Source organism: Mytilus californianus, unplaced genomic scaffold, assembly GCF_021869535.1.
Source record: "Mytilus californianus isolate M0D057914Y unplaced genomic scaffold, xbMytCali1.0.p SCAF_9, whole genome shotgun sequence".
NCBI classification, from domain to species: Eukaryota; Metazoa; Mollusca; class Bivalvia; order Mytilida; family Mytilidae; genus Mytilus; species Mytilus californianus.
The window spans coordinates 79256849-79276158 of record NW_026262745.1 but is presented as its reverse complement, the minus strand read 5'-3'; the positions used below and the strand labels follow the sequence as shown (position 1 = coordinate 79276158).

The 19310-nt window shown below is 33.3% G+C and overlaps 2 protein-coding genes across 2 annotated transcripts in view; both read right to left on the bottom strand.

Moving 5' to 3' along the window:
- The window catches only part of LOC127716393 (ceramide phosphoethanolamine synthase-like), a 36014-nt gene extending 32363 nt beyond the window's left edge, over window positions 1–3651 (bottom strand). The window contains exon 1 of the mRNA XM_052222583.1: window positions 3540–3651. The gene's annotated coding sequence lies outside the window, so the exon portion shown is untranslated. The remainder of the gene's footprint in view (window positions 1–3539) is intronic.
- Window positions 3652–9072: 5421 nt separating this feature from the next.
- Window positions 9073–17260, bottom strand: LOC127716397 (mitochondrial import inner membrane translocase subunit Tim9-like). Its single transcript, XM_052222588.1, has 3 exons — window positions 17155–17260; window positions 13352–13447; window positions 9073–9323 (listed from the first exon to the last, which is right to left on the bottom strand). Exons 1-3 carry the CDS (start codon window positions 17191–17193, stop codon window positions 9162–9164), a joined length of 297 nt encoding a protein of 98 aa, XP_052078548.1. The 5' UTR covers window positions 17194–17260; the 3' UTR covers window positions 9073–9161.
- Between the last annotated feature and the right edge of the window lie 2050 nt (window positions 17261–19310).

The window sequence follows — 19310 nt, the reverse complement described above, 5'->3', positions numbered from 1 at the left end:
ATTGCTTTATTCAAAAGCATGTCTTTTTAAAGACAATTTTCAAATATATATTGATATATATATATAGATTTATAATAGTGCTACTATATATTGCTTTATTCAAAAGCATGTCTTTTTAAAGACAATTTTCAAATATATATTGATATATATATATAGATTTATAATAGTGCTACTATATATTGCTTTATTCAAAAGCATGTCTTTTTAAAGACAGTTGTCGAAAATATATTTATAAATACCGTTCCTACTCGCTTATTAGTCGGAAAATTGGGAGTAAAATTCATAATCCAGAGAGGGGGACCGACTAATAGACGAGATCTAGCGACCAGAGGAAAAATCCAAGCTTGAGAAAAGTGGTCAGGAGTGAATTTTCTGGTCAAAACTACGTTTTTGATTGCCAAACCTACATAAATCAATAAATAAAAAGTTTTTGTTGAAAATAAATGACTACAATACTGTCTTTGTGTTTTATTTGTTCTTTGGTAAACATTTTCTACAAATTCGTGTTGAAATTCTACTGTTTCCGGTTTGTGTATTGATTTTCATGGTCACATGGTTTTCCTATAAACCCAAAAGAAGAGCCAAGAACCAAAAATGAAAAGGAGATAACAATGTACCAAATATGTGAAAGGATGTTTTCAGCGGAGTTATTGTGTCATTATTGTGATATCATGATATCAATTCAATGCTTATAAATCATATAATAATCAAAAAATAATTTTAAGATTCATTCCCAAAATCAAAATATTATTCATTAAAGTGTCTCAGGTAAACAAAAATTACAAAATTGATTGACAAGCCAATATAATCCATTGATAACCCCTATTAAGAGACAAAGAGTTGTATTTACTAAAGGTGTGGAAACTATCAGTGATAGGTAAACAGATGACACTAATGAGTTGGAGTTAGTTATCTTAATATATTGATTAGCTTCACTTAATTTTTTTAATCCTTTAATCATCACAATATAATAAGAATTATGAAGTATACATGCTCATTTAACACCGAGTTATGTATGCTGTGAAAAATATTTTCATCAAGTGTTGATTGACTTTAAATTTTTCAGGTTCATATTGGTTTATATTCGCTTTTCTCAAACAATAGGTTGCTAGTCATACCCTACAAAATCATTGATGCAGTACGTAAACAACACATGGCTAATCTAACATTTGAACAGTGAACAAAACAAGAGAAATGAATACATCTTTATTATTAACAGCAATATAAATTATCATGATGAGCATCAACTAAATTCAAACCAAACAAACATTAATGCAGAAATGAATATTATTCCTGGATTTGCATTGGTTTTACCGGCGTTCAGTTACTGTCAGATGAAAAAAAAATGCCCAAATTTTGTCCGACTTATACGAGGGTCAAGACTAAATCCTTAGAATTTGGAGCTGAAAAGGGCCCCCGACTTATAGTAGGATCGACTATTAGGCGAGTTTCTACGGTACATAAATAAATAGATCGATAATAGTGCTACTATTTATTGCTTTATTCAAAAGTATGTCTTTTTAAAGACAGTTGTCAAAAATCTATTTATGAATACATAAATAATTAGATATTCTCGACTATCAGTCTCATTGAGCCCTATAGCACAATATATTATGCATTGCTACTATTATAGCACCTCTTACTAGTAGACAAAATATCAAAATGGACAGTGGGTCAATTGTCTATATGTATACAGATGTATTACATCAAACAGAAATAGTAGATATTTTAACAAATCCTGAAACATCTCGTACATCGAACGTTCCCCCTTATAAGCCAAAGGCAAACAAAGTTTACTTGTTTCAAACTGGGGCAGATGATTGGAAATGTGACCAATATCTGTGGATAAATAATGGTACAAAATCAGTCACCATTGGTAATGATGTTCTTAAAAAACATTTTTACAAAATTCGATTACCAGGAACAACAGACAATACAAACGGTAGAAAAAGACCAGTTGGTTCTTTACAGTTTTAGAAAACTGCATATAGTTTCAAAAGTAACAAAAGCTTAATACTTGTGCATTATGAGGGAGATGAAACGGTGTATGTACCCGTTGGCCATGGGAACAGCAAAAAGTCACATCCTCCTGAGTATACACGCACTGCTCCTTCTGTATTAAGAAAAATAGAACATGACATAAAGTCAGGTGACAAAACTGCCATGGATGTTTACAGGGAAAACATATCAAATGGTTCAGTTTCTGGTGAACACCAAGGAGTGTTAAATGCTAGAAATGTAAAACAAGTTGAGAACCTTGTAAGGACAGTCAATGAGGAAGAAAGACTGAGCAAAGACGATATATATATCCTTTTGCTCTTGGCATATCACATGGATGATTTCATCCACGAGGTGACTGTTTTCATATCATATATAAATTGATCTCACATATTTCTTAGTTTTGTGTAAAAATATTGTAAAACCAAAAAAATATAAAACACGTTTTGTTGATCAGTTCAATATAATCAACGCGTACATTGGCGAATGTCAATACCTTTCGGTCAACTTTTTTTGCAGAAACACATTTTTGTTTACTATAAAGTTTATATTTTCGTATTATATATTTATTATTCTCACAGATTCCTTAATTTCATCGACAAATATTGTAAAACAAAAGAGATATAAACACCTGTTGTCGACCAATTGAATATATGTATAGCGTATATCGGCGAGTGTGAAATCCGTCCGGTCAACTTTATTTGCTCAAAAATATTTTTTTTCACTTATTTTGTTTTATTTTCATAAAATATAGTTTAATATCTCTAAGGTCTACAAATATTAAAAAAATCTACCGAAAAACAAAAAAGTTATGACTATTTATATCTCATCCGGTCAATCGTCCTGTCATTAGTGCAACCTGCATTATCCTGTTGATGGAGTCTGCTTTGTTGAAAAGCATATAATATCCAACAAATTTGTATCTAATTGCATCGGTCATGTTGGTTGCACCAAAAGGTATCAGTTGTGCAAATTGATAGATTCAAACACAAGAAGTTGATTGCCATACTTTTACATTAGGGTCCGTGTACTTAAGGCTTGTGTTAGAGCTATGTATGAGCAAGAGCTTGGTTAAGGGTAAGGTTTAGAATGTTAACTCTTTATAGGTTGGGACCCTAAAACTAAAAGTATCCTTGTCTCATGGGTTTTCGTGCTATTAAGAATGCATTATGATGTCACAATTTCCATTGAAAAAGCATGCATAGTACGAATTCATATGACGTAAGAAAACATATGATCTGACCATAAAAGAAGGCAGTCATACGAGAATGAATACACCTTCGCCCACTTCATCAAAGTGTAATGGGTCAATAACTTTATACTCATTGACTACAAGTTTTAAAGGTGATATCAATAGTTCAAAGCTTAACAGGGGACTATTTAGATCTATTTAACCTGTATGAAACTATGATGAACAATAACAAACACCATGCCACTGACACTCGCGGGGCGAGTCCCGACACCAGATAATTTACTACATTAAATGTGATGGATTTATAGGGTTTCCTATGTGAAACTGAATTATTAGTTGTAAAAATTACTTTGATGTAGTGAAAATTGTTGCTTTTGTTACTGGAAACAAACGAAAAGGATGTTTTATCACTGTCACTTTCACTCTGTTTCATCGGATGGTCCTGTTTTTCTTTCCACGCATGCGTCAACGGAATGTTGAAGCTAGTACGAAGACGGAGAAAATCTATAAATCCGCATTTGATATGTGCTTTTCAGTTTTTATTTCCATTATTATAAAATGTTGGAAGGACGCTTTAGTAATTTGCGTCCATGTCTCGTCCTTCTAAAATTTTAATAACTGGAGTTAAAGTCGAAATCTTAAGGTACCCAAATTGCACCTATTTTGACAGTTTTTTTCACCTACGTTTAATTTAAGAAACAGACAAAAGTTTTAATTCCGTTTTAATTTTTTTTAGATATATATCCTTATTAACTATATAGTTCACAAATCTAATTTTGACTCCATACTGAATTAAAGAAAAATGGGTTTGAACCGACCTCCAAACGATCCAAGATTCTGTAATGAGGGTTACCTAAATTGCACCCATGGTTACTGAACAACACATCTGAAACTAGAGGCTCTCAAGAGCCTGTGTCGCTCACCTGTATTTACTGATGCTTTGGAAATCATGTAAAATAAGGTTAAAATCATAATTAATAGTATTAGATATTATATATTATAATGATATCTAAGATAATAACAAAAAACTGCAAATTTTTGTAAAATTACTAACTCAGGGGCAGCAACCCAACAACGGGTTGTCGGATTCGTCTGAAAATTTCAGGGCAGATAAATCTAAATCTGATGAACATTATTGCCACCTGTCAGATTTGCTCTAAATGCTTTAGTTTCAGAGATACAAACCAAAAACTGCATTTCACCCCTATGTTCTTTTTTTAACCAAGTTGGCCATGATGGTTGGAAGGCGGGGTCATCGGACAAATTTTTTGAACAAGATACCCTAATAATGATTATGGCCAAGTATGGTTAAATTTGTCTCAGTAGTTTCAGAGAAGAAGATTTTTTGTAAAAGATTACAAAAATTTACGAAAAATTGTTAAAAATTGACTATTAAGGGCAATAACTCCTAAAGGGGTTGACTGACAAATTTGGTCATGGCAACTTATTTGTAGATCTTACTTTGCTGAACATTATTGCTGTTTACAGTTTATCTTTATCTATAATAATATTCAAGATAATAACCAAAAACTGCAAAATTTCCTCAAAATTACCAATTCAGGGGCAGCAACCCAACAACAGGTTGTCAGATTTGTCTGAAAATTTCGGGGCAGATAGATCTTGACCTGATAATCAGTTTTATCCCATGTCAGATTTACTCTAAATGCTTTGGTTTCAAATATATAAGCCAAAATCTACATTTTACCCCTATGTTCTATTTTTATCCATGGCGGCCATCTTGGTCGGTTGGCGGGGTCATCGGACACATTTTTTAAACTAGATACCCTAATGATGATTGTGGCCAAGTTTGGTCAAATTTGGCCCAGTGGTTTCAGAGGAGAAGATTTTTGTAAAAGTTTACGGACGACGGACGCAGGACGACGGACGACGGACGCCAAGTGATGAAAAAAGCTCACTTGGCCCTTTGGACCTCCAAATGTTAAGGTGGAGATACCACCTTTGAAGGATTCTAGGGAGGGTGACATGCAAATTGTTTCTGGGAGATCGTTCCAGACAGCAATAGTACATGGGAAAAAGGATGATTTAAAAAAGTCTTTATTTGTATATATATGTCGAAATTTATGTGGGCCTCTAGTTCGCCTGTCAGATTGTGTCAGGACGTCATTGGTGACTTCGACCAACCCCCCATTAATCTTATAAATCAAGACAAGCTTAGCTTTTGTTCTACGAGATTGCAAGTTTTCCCATTTTAGTTTGTTTAACATACCAAGCACCTGGTGATCTATCGTTATAGTCATTAAAAACATATCTTGCTGCCTTACGCTGTATCTGCTCAATTTGGTTTATTTGGCTTTGTTTGTACGGATCCCAAACTGGTGAGGAGTACTCGACGGTCGGACGCACAAGTGATGTGTACGTAAGGTTTTTAACCTTACGTGTACAGTTTTTCATGTTTCTACGTAAAAATCCTAGTGTTTTATTTGCCTTTGAAGTTATATTATTAATATGGGGCCCCCAATCAAGATCATTGCTTATAGTAACTCCTAGATACTTGCTGTCTTTGACAGATTCAAGTACATGGTTATGTAATTTATATTGAAATAAATTAGTTTTCGACTTTTTAGAAATATTTATGACATAGCATTTTTCAGGATTAAATTTCATTTGCCATTCAGATTCTCAATTTTCAAGGCTTGATAGATTTTTTTGGAGTGCTTGAGACTCATTTATATTATTTGATGTTTCATAAAGTAAACAGTCGTCAGCAAAAAGACGAACCTTACAGGAGACATGCTCAGGTAGGTCGTTTATGAATAACAAAAATAAAGTTGGGCCTAATACTGTGCCCTGAGGAACACCAGAGTCAACAGCTAATTTGGAAGATTGAACACCGTTAAGCAGGACTTGCTGTTGCCTGTTTGACAAAAAATCTTTTATCCAAAGTAAGTTATTTTCACGTATACCATAATAATTAAGCTTTGTTATTAACCTTTCATGGGGGACCTTATCAAAAGCTTTGGAAAATCTAAAAGTATTGCATCAACTTGATTACCTTCTGCTAAGTATTTGGCTATGTCCTGGATGCTGATAACAAGTTGTGCTTCACGGGAATGTTTACTCCTAAAGCCATGTTGGCAATCATTTAAAATATTATTTAAATCTAAATGTTTTCTAATGTTACTTGTTTAGACGTGTTCTAAAACCTTACAACATATAGCCGTTAAAGAAACCGGTCTATAGTTAATCTTAAAACCATGGGACTTATTACAGTTGAATGAATGATAATAATGCAGTTCTAGCTAAATGTTTGGTCAAAGTTTAAGTTATGAGTTTTCTAATATACTTTTGTATATTTCTTTCATTCAAAATTACAAAACGAGAGTGACAAATTCCAAATTTACCAATTTCTTCTCCTTCTGGCAAATTACTTATAAATACCAATGTTGTGGGAAATTATGACGAATGAAACTCGTAATAATAGTTTAATTTTAATTTTGCTTCCAATTCCGCTGTTCTTACTTTTTTGTCACAGTCTCTTGAAAAATAAAAATTCCTAGGGAGCAATAAAGTTTAAAAACATAAGTGAATAACAGACCAACAACACCATGACCAGGACGCTCGCGAGAGCCTAAATCGCTCGCACGGTTAAACAAATATTCCGTTTTGATTTAATTTTACCTTATTGAAATCAGTTGTTATGTTTGCTTATTTGTAAATAGCAGAAGTCCATTACTAGAGGTTCCTCTAGTAATGGACTTCTGTAAATAGATATAAGAAGATGTGGTATGAGTGTCAATGAGACAACTCTCCATCCAAGTCACAATTTGTAAAAGTAAACCATTATAGGTCAAAGTACGGCCTTCAACACGGAGCCTTGCTCACACCGAACAACAAGCTATAAAGGGCCCAAAAAATGACTAGTGTAAAACTATTCAAACAGGAAAACCAACAGTCTAATCTACATAAAAAACGAGTAACAAGAAACATTTATGAACCACATCAACAAAGGACAACCACTGAACAACAGGTTCCTGACTAAGGACAGGTGCAAACAAATGCAGCGGGTTTAAACGTTTTTAACAGGCGCCAAAAAAGGGACGAAAGATACCAGAGGGACAGTCAAACTCATAGATCAACCTTCACCCTAACCTGAAACAATAGTGTAACATCACAACATAGAAAGACACACTATAAAATATCAATTGAAATGGCTCAGGGAGCTACCATTTGATTTTTATGGGGGGGGGGGGGGGGGGGGGGGGGGGGGGGGGGGGGCGGGCTAGGATGAAATTTGAAAAAAAAGGCAGGACAGGAGTTTTGACTAAAAAAAAAGGCAGGATGAGCAACTTGGCCAAATAAAAAGGCAGGATGACAATTAAGTGTAAAAAAAAGTCAGGATAAACTAATAAAAAAAAGGCACGACCGAAAGAGTGAAAAATAAAAAGGCAGGACAGAGATTACAACTAAAAAAAATGCAGGACAAAATTTTTCATCCTAGCCCCCCCCCCCCCCCCCCCCCCCCCCCCCCCCCCCCGCCCCCCCCCCCCCCGCCCCCCCCCGCCCCCCCCCCCCCCCATAAAAATCAAATGGTAGCTCCCTTAACTCAATCAAAAGACAATCTATTTAGTGGCATTTAAAAAGATGTGAGCTCATCAGTTTACCATTAAATTCATTTAACATCACGTTGAACAAAATTAAATTGACAAAAAGGGATTTTTGCTGGTCTTGAGGCTTATTAAACAAATTTTAATTCAAGATTCTTCCTTATTGTTTCAATTGCTGATATACTCTCTGGATTGTGTAAGAAGGTCTTGTTTTTGCAAACATCCAGCCAGGTAACAAATTAAAGTTTATTTTTATGTATTCGTAGGTTTCTGTTTGCATGCTTGATTTTGTGAATAAAGTCAAACAAACCCAAGGTATCATTCCAAATGAGCAGGTACAAATTATTGTCGACGGTATCCATAACATAATAGAAAAACAAAGGATATGGGGTATCCATCCATGACACAAAATCAGTACATGCACGGCAAAAAAACATGTGCACAAAAAGCAAAGGAACAGCGCTTTTATTGCTGTTCACTTCTTCATCTCAGTCACATTGTGGCCTTCCAGACGGAGCAAAAAAAAACAACATTTTTTTTTCAATGATGTTAAATTAGCGCCATATTGAAATAAAGACAAATGCAACGAAAGAGAGGTCAAGACAGAAAAGCCTTTCAACAACAGTCGGGTGACTCAACATCAATCAATGTGGAGCTGGAACCAACCACACTACCCGGCCCAAACGAAGAGATAGTAGAAATAACGCCTGCCATCATTTGTATGGAAACAGGTAGACTAATCTCGCCTACAGGAAGCAAACTAGAAATCAGCTGATGAGAATTTGATTGACACACCGAAATTTAGACCACCTTTTTCATCGCATTTGTCTTTATTTCAATATGGCGCTAACCATACTGTTTACAGTTAATGCCTATCTTTTAAAGTTTTTGTGTAAGTTGTAGATCTTATTTTGCTGATCTTTATTTTTTCTTTTCAAAGTTTCTCCTTATCAACACTTGTTTTTGACAAAAATGAAAAAATGGGTTAAAATCATCTTTCAGGGGAAATATAAGTTCCTAGTTCAAATGTGGCACCTATTGTGTGGTTTACATTTGTCAATACAGGGCCTTTTATAGCTCGCTATGTGGTATGACTTTTGCTCATTGTTGAAAACTGTACAGTGACATATAGTTGTTAACTTCTACGTCATTTGGTCTCTGGTGAAGAGTTGTCTCATTGGCAATCGTACCACATCTTCTTATTTTTATATCAGTGATGTCATAGTCAAGGATTAAGAAAGGGATGATAGGATTGTCACTTTTGGCATCACCAAGAGCATACAAGGTAAATCTCTATTAAATTGTATAGATATAAAATTTATTCAACCTTTCTTTATTTATTCAAATTGTTTTTTAATTACATTACAATGAAAGCCATGTTGGTCCACTGGATTGTGGCAATAAAGTTATGTTGGTTCACTGGATTGAGGCAGTAAAGTGGGTGCCATTGATGATTTCATGGCTTCCTCTAAATCCTTATTCTTTTTATTCTGATTTTCTACAAATGTCATCATTAGCTTCTGATTAAATGACACATATCTGTCTGTACACAGGTTAGCACAATCATTCTGTAATATAAAGGGACATTAATATAAAAATCAGACTTGAAAATGTGTCACACATTGTAGCTTACCAAGGTTACCCTTTGAACTAAATGCAAAAAAGCATTAATTTGTAAGTTCCTGGTGAAAATGTTACAGTTATATAACTTTTCTAGACTAGGGAGGGTTTACAGCTTGGGATATTGTACAGATGTCTATGGCCTATCTATTGTAGTAGACTTTAATGCCCTTTACAATTTTTGATTATTTTTGTCATTGGGTTGCTGTCTCATTAACGAATACCCAACATCTCCTTTTATTCATATACATTTTACAGTTTAAACCAACTTATTTTCACAATCTGTAAGCAAGCAAAATTTACAGACTAAGGCATGGACACCAGAAAATGAGAGTAGATATTGTATATTGACCAACAGGTGTATTTTTCTGTTATATTCTGTTATTGGGTTGCTGTTTCATTGACAAATAACCAATATCTTCTTTAATTCAATTATATGTCATAATCAGATAATTAACTACTGACAAATCTAAAAATATTATGGGAAAATTTAGCTATTCTAACTAAAGTTTGTTGCTTATAATCAAAGAATCATTTTGATACATAGGGTGAATAAAAATGCTATAAAATGATCATATATACTATGTACATGTAATATACAGAATATAGATATAAGAAGATGTGGTATGAGTGCCAATGAGACAACTCTCCATCCAAGTCAAAATTTATAAAAGTAAACCATTATAGGTCAAAGTATGGTCTTCAACACGGAGCCTTGGCTCACACCGAACAGCAAGCTATAAAGGTCCCCAAAAGTTACTAGTGTAAAACCATTCAAACGGGAAAACCAACAGTCTAATCTATATAAAAACAAGAAACAAGAAACACTTATGAACCACATCAACAAACTACAACTACTGAACATCAGATTCCTGACTTAGGACAGGTGCAAAGAATATGCATGTATTTGACAATCAGAAAGTAAAGTAGAAATGAAACTGATAACAAGTTAGGGCCTATAGCTGGTATCAAATATCATGATGAAGTTACTAAGGAAAACACTACACAGTTTTTGTGTACCTGGTACATTTAAAAGACACATGTATTTGGCAAATGAAAAGTCAAATAGCCATGAACCTGAAAATGATTCACACAGTGAAGCCACAGGCACTTGTTTCTGAAAATTATTTATCCCTTTGTTAATACATTATACTCTGCATTATACTTAACATCCAATAACATTATACAAGCTGAAGCCCCGCCTATCTATTGATTACAGATGTCAATCTTAATTACAATGCTTGAGCAAACATTTATACAAACAAAGCAAGCAAGCCAACTAAACCTTTAAACTACAAGCATTAGGAAAATAGCTCTAAATGTTAAAAAGCATTGATAGGTATGGCATAATAAAAAGAAAGAAATAATGTTTTGATAGGAGGGGAGGCTAATTGGTAAATTTGTGTGCCCATGATTTAGTTACAGAGATAATGATGTTGGCAAAAATTAAGTTATTGTATACAAGTCCATTGAATTGAAATTTCTTAGTTTCTTTTTATGAATATCAATATCAAAATTTTCAGCAACTTTCTTTTTTTTCCTGGCAAGAAATCCAATTCTCTTACATATATATTAGCTAATATTTTATCATTGAAACCTTTGTAACATCTGCTTTGGTCTAATTTCTCGTTAATTTATAACAGTTTTCAGCATGTACTTTGGCTGCAACTCCTGATCCAGAAAATGTTTGTGTCAGGGGATGCAATATAATGATTGATACCTCTTGGTTAAAGAACATTTTGGATCAGGGGTTGCGGCCAATCATCTTTTAAAGCTTTTAGATCTGAAAAATGCACACAATCAGCATATTTTGACTATATAACCAAAATATGCTGACTTTGGAGGCTATGGTATACTCTTATAAAGAAATATTTATATCCAAGCAAAGAGGCTTTTAAAAGAGATCAATTAAAGAAACAAATTATGACCTTTTTGAAGTTTAATGATAAAAGTTGAAATTTAGGGCCATATTTGCCCAAAAGTGAACCTTTTGTCTGTTATAGTTATTTTTTTCGTAAATGTTTTCTTATGAATTAGGCCGTTAGTTTTCTCCATTGAATTGATTCATATTTTTCATGTTGGGGCCTCTTATAGACAACTATATGATATGGGTTTTCTCATTGTTGAAGGATGTACGGTTGCCTATAATAGTCTATTTTCATATTACCGACTTTTGCTCCGGATTATATAATTTGTCGACTGGTTACCTTGGACATCATGGTACCAAATCAGGTAAGAGCAAGCTAAAGAAGTAAAACCAAGCTTTCAATCGGTACAATTTTGGGGGAAAATTACCTGGTTAATATTTTTTTCACTACAAAATTATCGGAAAACAGTAAACTTTCCCCTCAAATTACACCGATTATATGTTTGATTTTACTTATTTTGGTTGCTCTTACTTGACCGAGTACCATGATGTCCATGGTAACCAGTCGACAAATTATATAATCCGGAGTCAAAAGTCGGTAATATGAAAATAGTCTATTGCTTACATCCACTTCATTTGAACTTTGGTGGATAGTTGTCACATTGGCAATTATACCACATCTCCTTATTTTTATCTTGTTCTTTAAATTGGATTATGATTTATATAACTATTTAAAATTGGTTCCCTTTTTTTAATTCATATGTATGCATAAGTAACAAGTCAGAGGAAACATGATAATACACTGACCAGAATTTTAGTTTGTCAGTTATTCTGTAAAGTATAAAATAAGTATCATACATTTCTTCAAAAACTATTGATGGTCAGCTTTCCTGTCAACTTTTACCTTATGAGTTAGCTTAAGTTTCTAAATAAATCAAATGACCATATTCTGCAATAAATGTAAAAGCATGTTTTTCATATGGTCCTAGGACAGTTATCGTCCTTTGATTTTTCGCTGTCTACAAATATAGTCCCTAGTGTGGACAGTGTATAACTTGCAAATTTTTTTCATACACTTTCCAAATTTATTTCTTTATATTTTATGCATAAAATATTAAGGGATGAAATAACATGTTAAAAAAATTTGGATGATGAATTTTTAGGTAAGTAGTGACTTGGTCCAGTTAAAAAGGTCAAAAATTAGTATGTCTGAAGCTGTGAAACTGAATTATATACCCCCTTAATACATAATTGTCCATATTTTGATTTATAGCTGGTAGACTTTTCTATAATTTTGATATTATTTGTCCCAAAAGTAGTACACTACACTAAACAAATTCTTTTTGAGATAGAGCAGGTGCAATTTTTATGGCCCCTGCCAACTTAGGTCAGGGCCATATAGTTTCACCCTTATCCATCATTCTGTCATTCCATCATTCGGCAATGAACAGTAATACAAACTTTTTTTCTAAACACCTTCATATATTGAGCTGATTTTTAGGATGTGGGTCTACTATGATGAGTTACAGATCAAGTTTAAATTTGGTTCCGCTCCACTGATTTTTGCTGAAATTAAAGGCTTTTGATTTTGAAAATGACCTGAAAATAACAGTTATACAGACTTTTTTTCTAAACCTTCACATATTAAGCTGATTTTCAGTATATGAGCCAACTATGATGAGTTACAGATCGAGTTTACGTTTAGTTTATGCTCTGCTGATTTTTGACAAAATTAAGGGCTTTGGACTGTGAAATTCCACTCCTAAAAATGGCTTCAAATTTTTTTAGCAAGCAGTGCCATTCGTGTCATTCCTATACATCTAGTTTTATTTGAATTTATTGTCTAAAAGAAATATACTACGAAATAACTGTGTTCTCAGGCCATATGCTATTTTCAACTTTCAAAATAATGACTGAAGCCTGCATGCCTAACAAAAATTGCCCAGTGCAATTATTTTCCTTATCAACTTATGTTACAAATAGTCTTTACATTTGGTATGGACACTTATCTAAGACTGTTTAAGATGTCTATTGGATTATATGTGACTGGGTTGCTATCTCATTGACACATAAAACTATTAAAGAACATTATTTTATCTTATTAATTACCTCTCCTCTGGATAAGTTTTTGCTGTGAAAACGTTTGACACAACTATTAAAACACTGCTCTGTTAACACATTGTACAGCAACAAAAAATCACGCAGCTGAAAAAGAATTAACAAAAATATATAGTTTAACAATTGGACAAACAGATTGGAAAAGGGGTCACACACTACAACTCATCACAATCAAGTTGCTGAATTAATATGGAGTGATGGAAAATTTTAAGTTCATTCAACATATTGAAAAATTCAAATTATCAGCATGCAGGAAGCAGTTGTCTGATAGATACAATAGTGGTCATATGTTACAACAGCTTATCACTGTCAAACTGTTGACTTAATGTGGATTCATTCTATTCATTAACATCAACTCTCCAACCTCAGTATCAAGTTGTTTTATAGCAAGACAATAAATTGGAAACTTGTGTGAATAATTGCAACAGGAACTGGAAGACTGAATAAGCTAAGCATACATGTAGTTGCCAACTTGAATGCTTTTTACATGTAATACACTTTTTTAACTGATTACAGACCTTTTTTGTTTCACACGGTAGGAACATGATATTACACACAATCATACAAACATACATTTTAGATAACTCAGTTGGAATGCTGACCCCAGGTCTACCTCATTTCTGAAAGCATCAATATTAAAGGATATAAAAATAATGAGATCTGGTATTAATGCCAAAGAAACAACCATCCACAATAGTCCAAATGGTGTGGATGTAACCATCTATAGGCCACTGTACAGATTTCTACAATAAGCAACCATCAAACACTAAATTAAAGGTTCTTGACTTTGGACAGACACATATTGTGGTAGGGTTAAACATGTTTGTGAGCACTAAAACCTCTACCTGGGACAGTGGTGTAACAACACAACATACATCTCATATAAGAGCAAACTTTAAACAAAGTGCTTGTGAGCACTGAAGGGTAAAGATTGCTTTCATTTTGCAATTTTAAGAATTTTTAAATACTGTATTTTGCTAGGCAAATTAAAAATTTGAGTTGGAGTTATCTTCCTTTGTTCATGATTGTGCATTTGTTATTGAACCTATTTTCATAACAAGTCAAACACCATGCATTACTTACGTAATTTTTAATATAAAAATGTTGTCTTGACAAGTATGGTAATTCAAATACAAATCATATTGTAACTTAAATATCAAAGTATAACATATCATCAATAAATTGTATGACATTGACTGGATAGGATCTAAATAATGATGACTTCACTTCACTATTTTGTTTGAACTATCAAAGGTAGTGATAAACCTTGGAAAATATAGATAACAAGTCAGTACCATAGGGTTTTGATTGCATTTCATGCAATCTTTAACCAAAAAATCACCAGATTGTCCTTAATCATTTAAAATAATAGAAATAAATAATGAGTCTTGGTGAAGAAGAACCCTAGTGTTACTGGGAAATCAACTTTAAGTAAGTAGATTGGGACATTCCAACATACATAAAAGCATTATTGTAACCCCCAAATAAAGAAACCTACCATGTAATATTGCAAATTATGAAAATCAAAATTTTCTACCGGGATTCTTATTGGGGTGAGCCAGGGACTTTGGGGGTTACAATTTTTAATCCAACAATCCTCTAGTCCGATAGTCCTATAATCAGAGAGTCTATTAGTGGGACATGCTGTTGCTTGAAAAATATACCCATATAAATGTTAACATTTGTATATATACTAGGTATATTTTTTCACAGAGACAAGACTATAGTGCCTGTGGTTTGAAATTGAGTGACTTTTTCTTCTAAGTTTCGACTCCATACACATGAATTATGCCATGCTATTGATGCGTCCAGCCATATGAGGACTTTACTTAACGATAACAGTGGGCTAAAGAAGTTTTGTAATCATATGTTAATTATGGGTTTGACTACAAATTCTCTTGCAGAAAATTACATACTCATATAGCTCAATTGTCCTCTAAACTTTAAATCTACTAGTTTGCATAGTATAACATCATTCTCCCATGCTTAAAATAAATAAATGCTATTAGACCACAAAAAGACTAAATTGCAAGAGTTAGGTGTGTTTTACAATCGTCATTTAGTGTTCCCCCTTTTCCAGAGACAGTGGTCTCATATATTTGAATTCTGAAACTGTATTAGACTCCCAAATAGATCACAAAAGTACAGTGAAATATTGTATAACATTTGGTATTATCTTATTTGACCTGGCATATACAGGTATTCAATACAACCATTCCAACCTGGTATTCAAACGAGGGCCAATACAGAGATGCCAGTTTGTAACACTTTTTTTTAACAAATAATTAAATCAGTCAGTATGATGTCTTGTTCAGGCCCATACTATTCCCATATGAATTGGAGATGAACACAGCGGACTGAAACTAATCGGCAGTCCTCTGGTGAATCTGCTAAACCCTTTATAGAAGGAGGAAGGGAATCGACCAAGTTGTGACGAATAGGGCTGAAAGGCCAGTCAAATAATAAATATTAGGGCATTTTTTTTACATCTATAATAATATGAAAATCTGTTCAAACAAACTTGAAGTACAAAAAAAAATGGATCAAGTATCATATGACCCAAAAATGTATGACAGAGATATTGGTGATGTTCAAAGGACACTACTCGTGTTTCGACAGTATACTAATAAGCTTATGTGAAGAGGAGACCCATTCTCTGCTGCAGCACAGCTTGGTGAAGAGACCGTCAGATTATTGGACTGTCCTGATTCCTGATTATAAGGTTAAAATTGGAACGTGTGTCTCTATACTATTTTGTTTCCTCTTATGGTACACTGTTGATCAAGGTAATTTCTCACGGTACTTAAGAATACTTGTTTAGGTGCAGGATCGTGATTCTGACAATATTGGATGTATGTCTGTTTTGATGTTCAGTATTTCCATCTATCTTAGCATGCATTATCTTTCCTGTTGCCAGTGTTGTAGATTAAGGTTCATGTGGACCCTTCGTCTAAAATGGCTGCATTTTCACCTCAAAATTTACTCTGAGTACAGACAAACCTGCGCATCTGGAAAAGTTTTAAGGCATAGCATGCCCTAGATAAATAAAATTCAAATATATTTTATGTTTTAGAAAATTAAAAACTTAACCGGATTTTGCAGTGCACTTTTTTTCATTCCTCCAGAAGGTGCCAAAATAAACTAAGTTGGGAAAGAGGTTTGAGAACTTCCCCACAGGTAATAATTGAAGTGAACTGTTTTGATTGACATGGACAATAGATGGACAATAGATACCTGACAATAATTGGTGATTTAAACTGTGTACCTGAGTGGACCATATCAAGTGAAACTCAACTGTTTGTTAATTTTATCATCTTCTGCAGGGACGAAAAAAAGTGCACTCCTAAATCCAGTTAAGTTTTAAATTTTCTAAAACATACAATGCATTAGAAGTTTATTTATCTAGGGCATGCTATGCCTTAAAACTTTTCCAGATGCGCAGGTTTGTCTGTACTCAGAGTAAATTTTGAGGTGAAAATGCAGTCATTTTAGCCAAAGGGTCCACATGAACCTTAAGTCACTGCTTCCCAGGGAGAACATCATGAACACGGCCTTTTGCTTTTCATATCAATAGCTGACAAGTCCTGAATCACGATCCAGTATTAAACAAGTACTCCAAAGAAACATGAGAAGTATACTTCGAGCATTGACATACCAGATCAGTGTGATACCAACAAGCACCAAGATTAGTTTGACCTTTTGATGAGGACACGCTTGAATTCTTCGTTTTGACATGATTTCTAATTGCTAGAGCTAGAGGTTAGTAACTATGAAAAAGATTAGATTATCTGTACATTTCTACTGTGTGTAGGGTCCTCTAAATTGACTGCCATAGTCAGTTGTGTACAGTTTTTTTTTCTTCACATGCCGTTCTCTTATATTTCAGGGGAGAGTAACGACTAGATACGTTTCGTTTTCAAAAACCTCCCCTATTTAGGAACACCATTAGATGTAAGTGATATGGGATATAATACACCAATAAAACAGCAATCCAATGACACAAAAATCATCTATGTACGATCTCAAATTTTTCAATTTCAAATATTTTATTGATAATAATCATTAAAGGAATTCGATCCGGTCCCAATTAGATCCGGCCCATAATAAAATAATGAATAATTTATATTAACTTCGGAGGATTTGGTGACATATTTGAATCAAGATAAATGGAATTTGTTAAAAGTATCGATGCTTAATGACAGCAGGTAACTGAAGTATGCCTAATATTTGAGTAACATTCAGATGAATAATTTTACGAAAATGAGTATGATTGGTACTGTTTGTAAAGCAGCTTTGTAACCGTAATTTCATTCCACCGTGTTTTTATTCCGGGTAACTGTTATTTACTAGAGAATATTGGATGTAAATAGTGTGAAAGCGTCGATCTTGATATCGTTGTTTTGTTTATATTTGACCGGTTTATTGTTAATATAAATTAATGGGTTAAAATTAGAATAATTTTCAAGGAACCAGTTTAATTAATATTGGCATAGAAGATATGATTTTATCTCCAAGTCGACCAAAACTCAAATGCACAGAAAAACTTCGGCAATACAGTATCAGAGATATATATACACAGAGATTGGCAACTCCGTGAAATCCCGTTAAAAAACGCGGCCCGGAATGAGATTCTCGGTCGATAATTATTCTACAACATGTAAACAAGTCAGGGATGAATAACCTCGATAGCTAATCAATTGCAAGAAAAGTAATAGGAAAACTTATTTCAGAGCAAATAATTTCTTTTTTCAAAAAACTTCTTGAAATAGTGTATTTTGTATAATGTATTTGATTAAGAAATATTTTTTTTTTCTTTTTTTCGGCATATCTTTTAATTTAAAAAGTAAAATCTGGTAATGATCATGTATTTAAAATGAGTACTAAAACACTTCATCAATGTATGGATCTAAAACACTAGTGTAATAAATCCCGGTTCAAAATTACCAGTGCAATCATTCCAGGTACAAAATCACTAGTGTAATCATTCCTGGTTCAAAATCACCTGTGTAATCATCCCTGGTACAAAAGCACTAGTGTAATCATTCCTGGTTCAAAACACTTTGTGAACATTTCTTGGATGAAAAACACTAGTTTACTTTGTCCATTTTTTACATAAATCAACTATGCAAGTTTTAGTTAATTCAAATTTCCCCTAAAAAATACCAAGCCCCATTTTTTATATAATTTCCCTTCAAAAAACTCTCTTTAGAATCTTATGATGAGTGGTGGATATTTTACACTGGACCCGGATTAAAAAACCTCGTGAATTTTTGTTGGTGGATAAAACACACTAGGAATTTTCATCCTCCGGATAAAGTACACTGGCGGAATCAAACCACTGTTACAGCTTCAGCATATAAATATGGAGTTATTTTCCATGATTACTTGAATATCATGGGGGGAAAAGTATTTATTTAATTCACACATTGAAGAGATAATTATGTAATCATCATAATAGCTTGTTTAAATCAAACCATTAGTCTATAATTGGTTTGTTTATTCAACTTTTGTCTGATGATCGTGAACCAAATTAACGCCAGTCGCAATCACTTAATTCAATCAAAATCATGATGGAAAAATTTACTCAATGAAGCAACAAGGTCTTTTATTTGAAGTTCTTATAATTAATTGTTAAATTTTTTTAGATAACAAAAAGAAGAAATGTACTTTCATTTTTTTTCCACCACTGTCTTCATCTTTAAATTTCAACGATATAAAATACTATTTCGTCGCAATAAAATATTATGGCAGGTTTTGGCAACAGAACTACAAACATTTTCATTTTTGAATAAAAATATAAATTTTTCATCATCTGATAAAGTTAAAAACATATTATTATGTTAATGATTTATATCAATAAATAAAGACTGTCTTAGATCTTCATATAATCAGGAACATATATATTGACGGGACTTGACACTACCTAAATTTAGCCGATTTTATCGTCGGG

What these genes read in the sequence shown, in the direction of transcription:
- LOC127716397 (XM_052222588.1), bottom strand. Translation starts at nt 17,193, where the DNA reads ATGGCAGTCAATTTAGAGGACCCTACACACAGTAGAAAT. An exon ending in ACCCTACACACAGTAGAAAT is followed by an intron (nt 13,448 to 17,154) that starts GTACAGATAATC and finishes ATTCTTTTTCAG; the next exon opens with CTGCGTGATTTTTTGTTGCT. An exon ending in AAAACTTATCCAGAGGAGAG is followed by an intron (nt 9,324 to 13,351) that starts GTAATTAATAAG and finishes TTTATATTACAG; the next exon opens with AATGATTGTGCTAACCTGTG.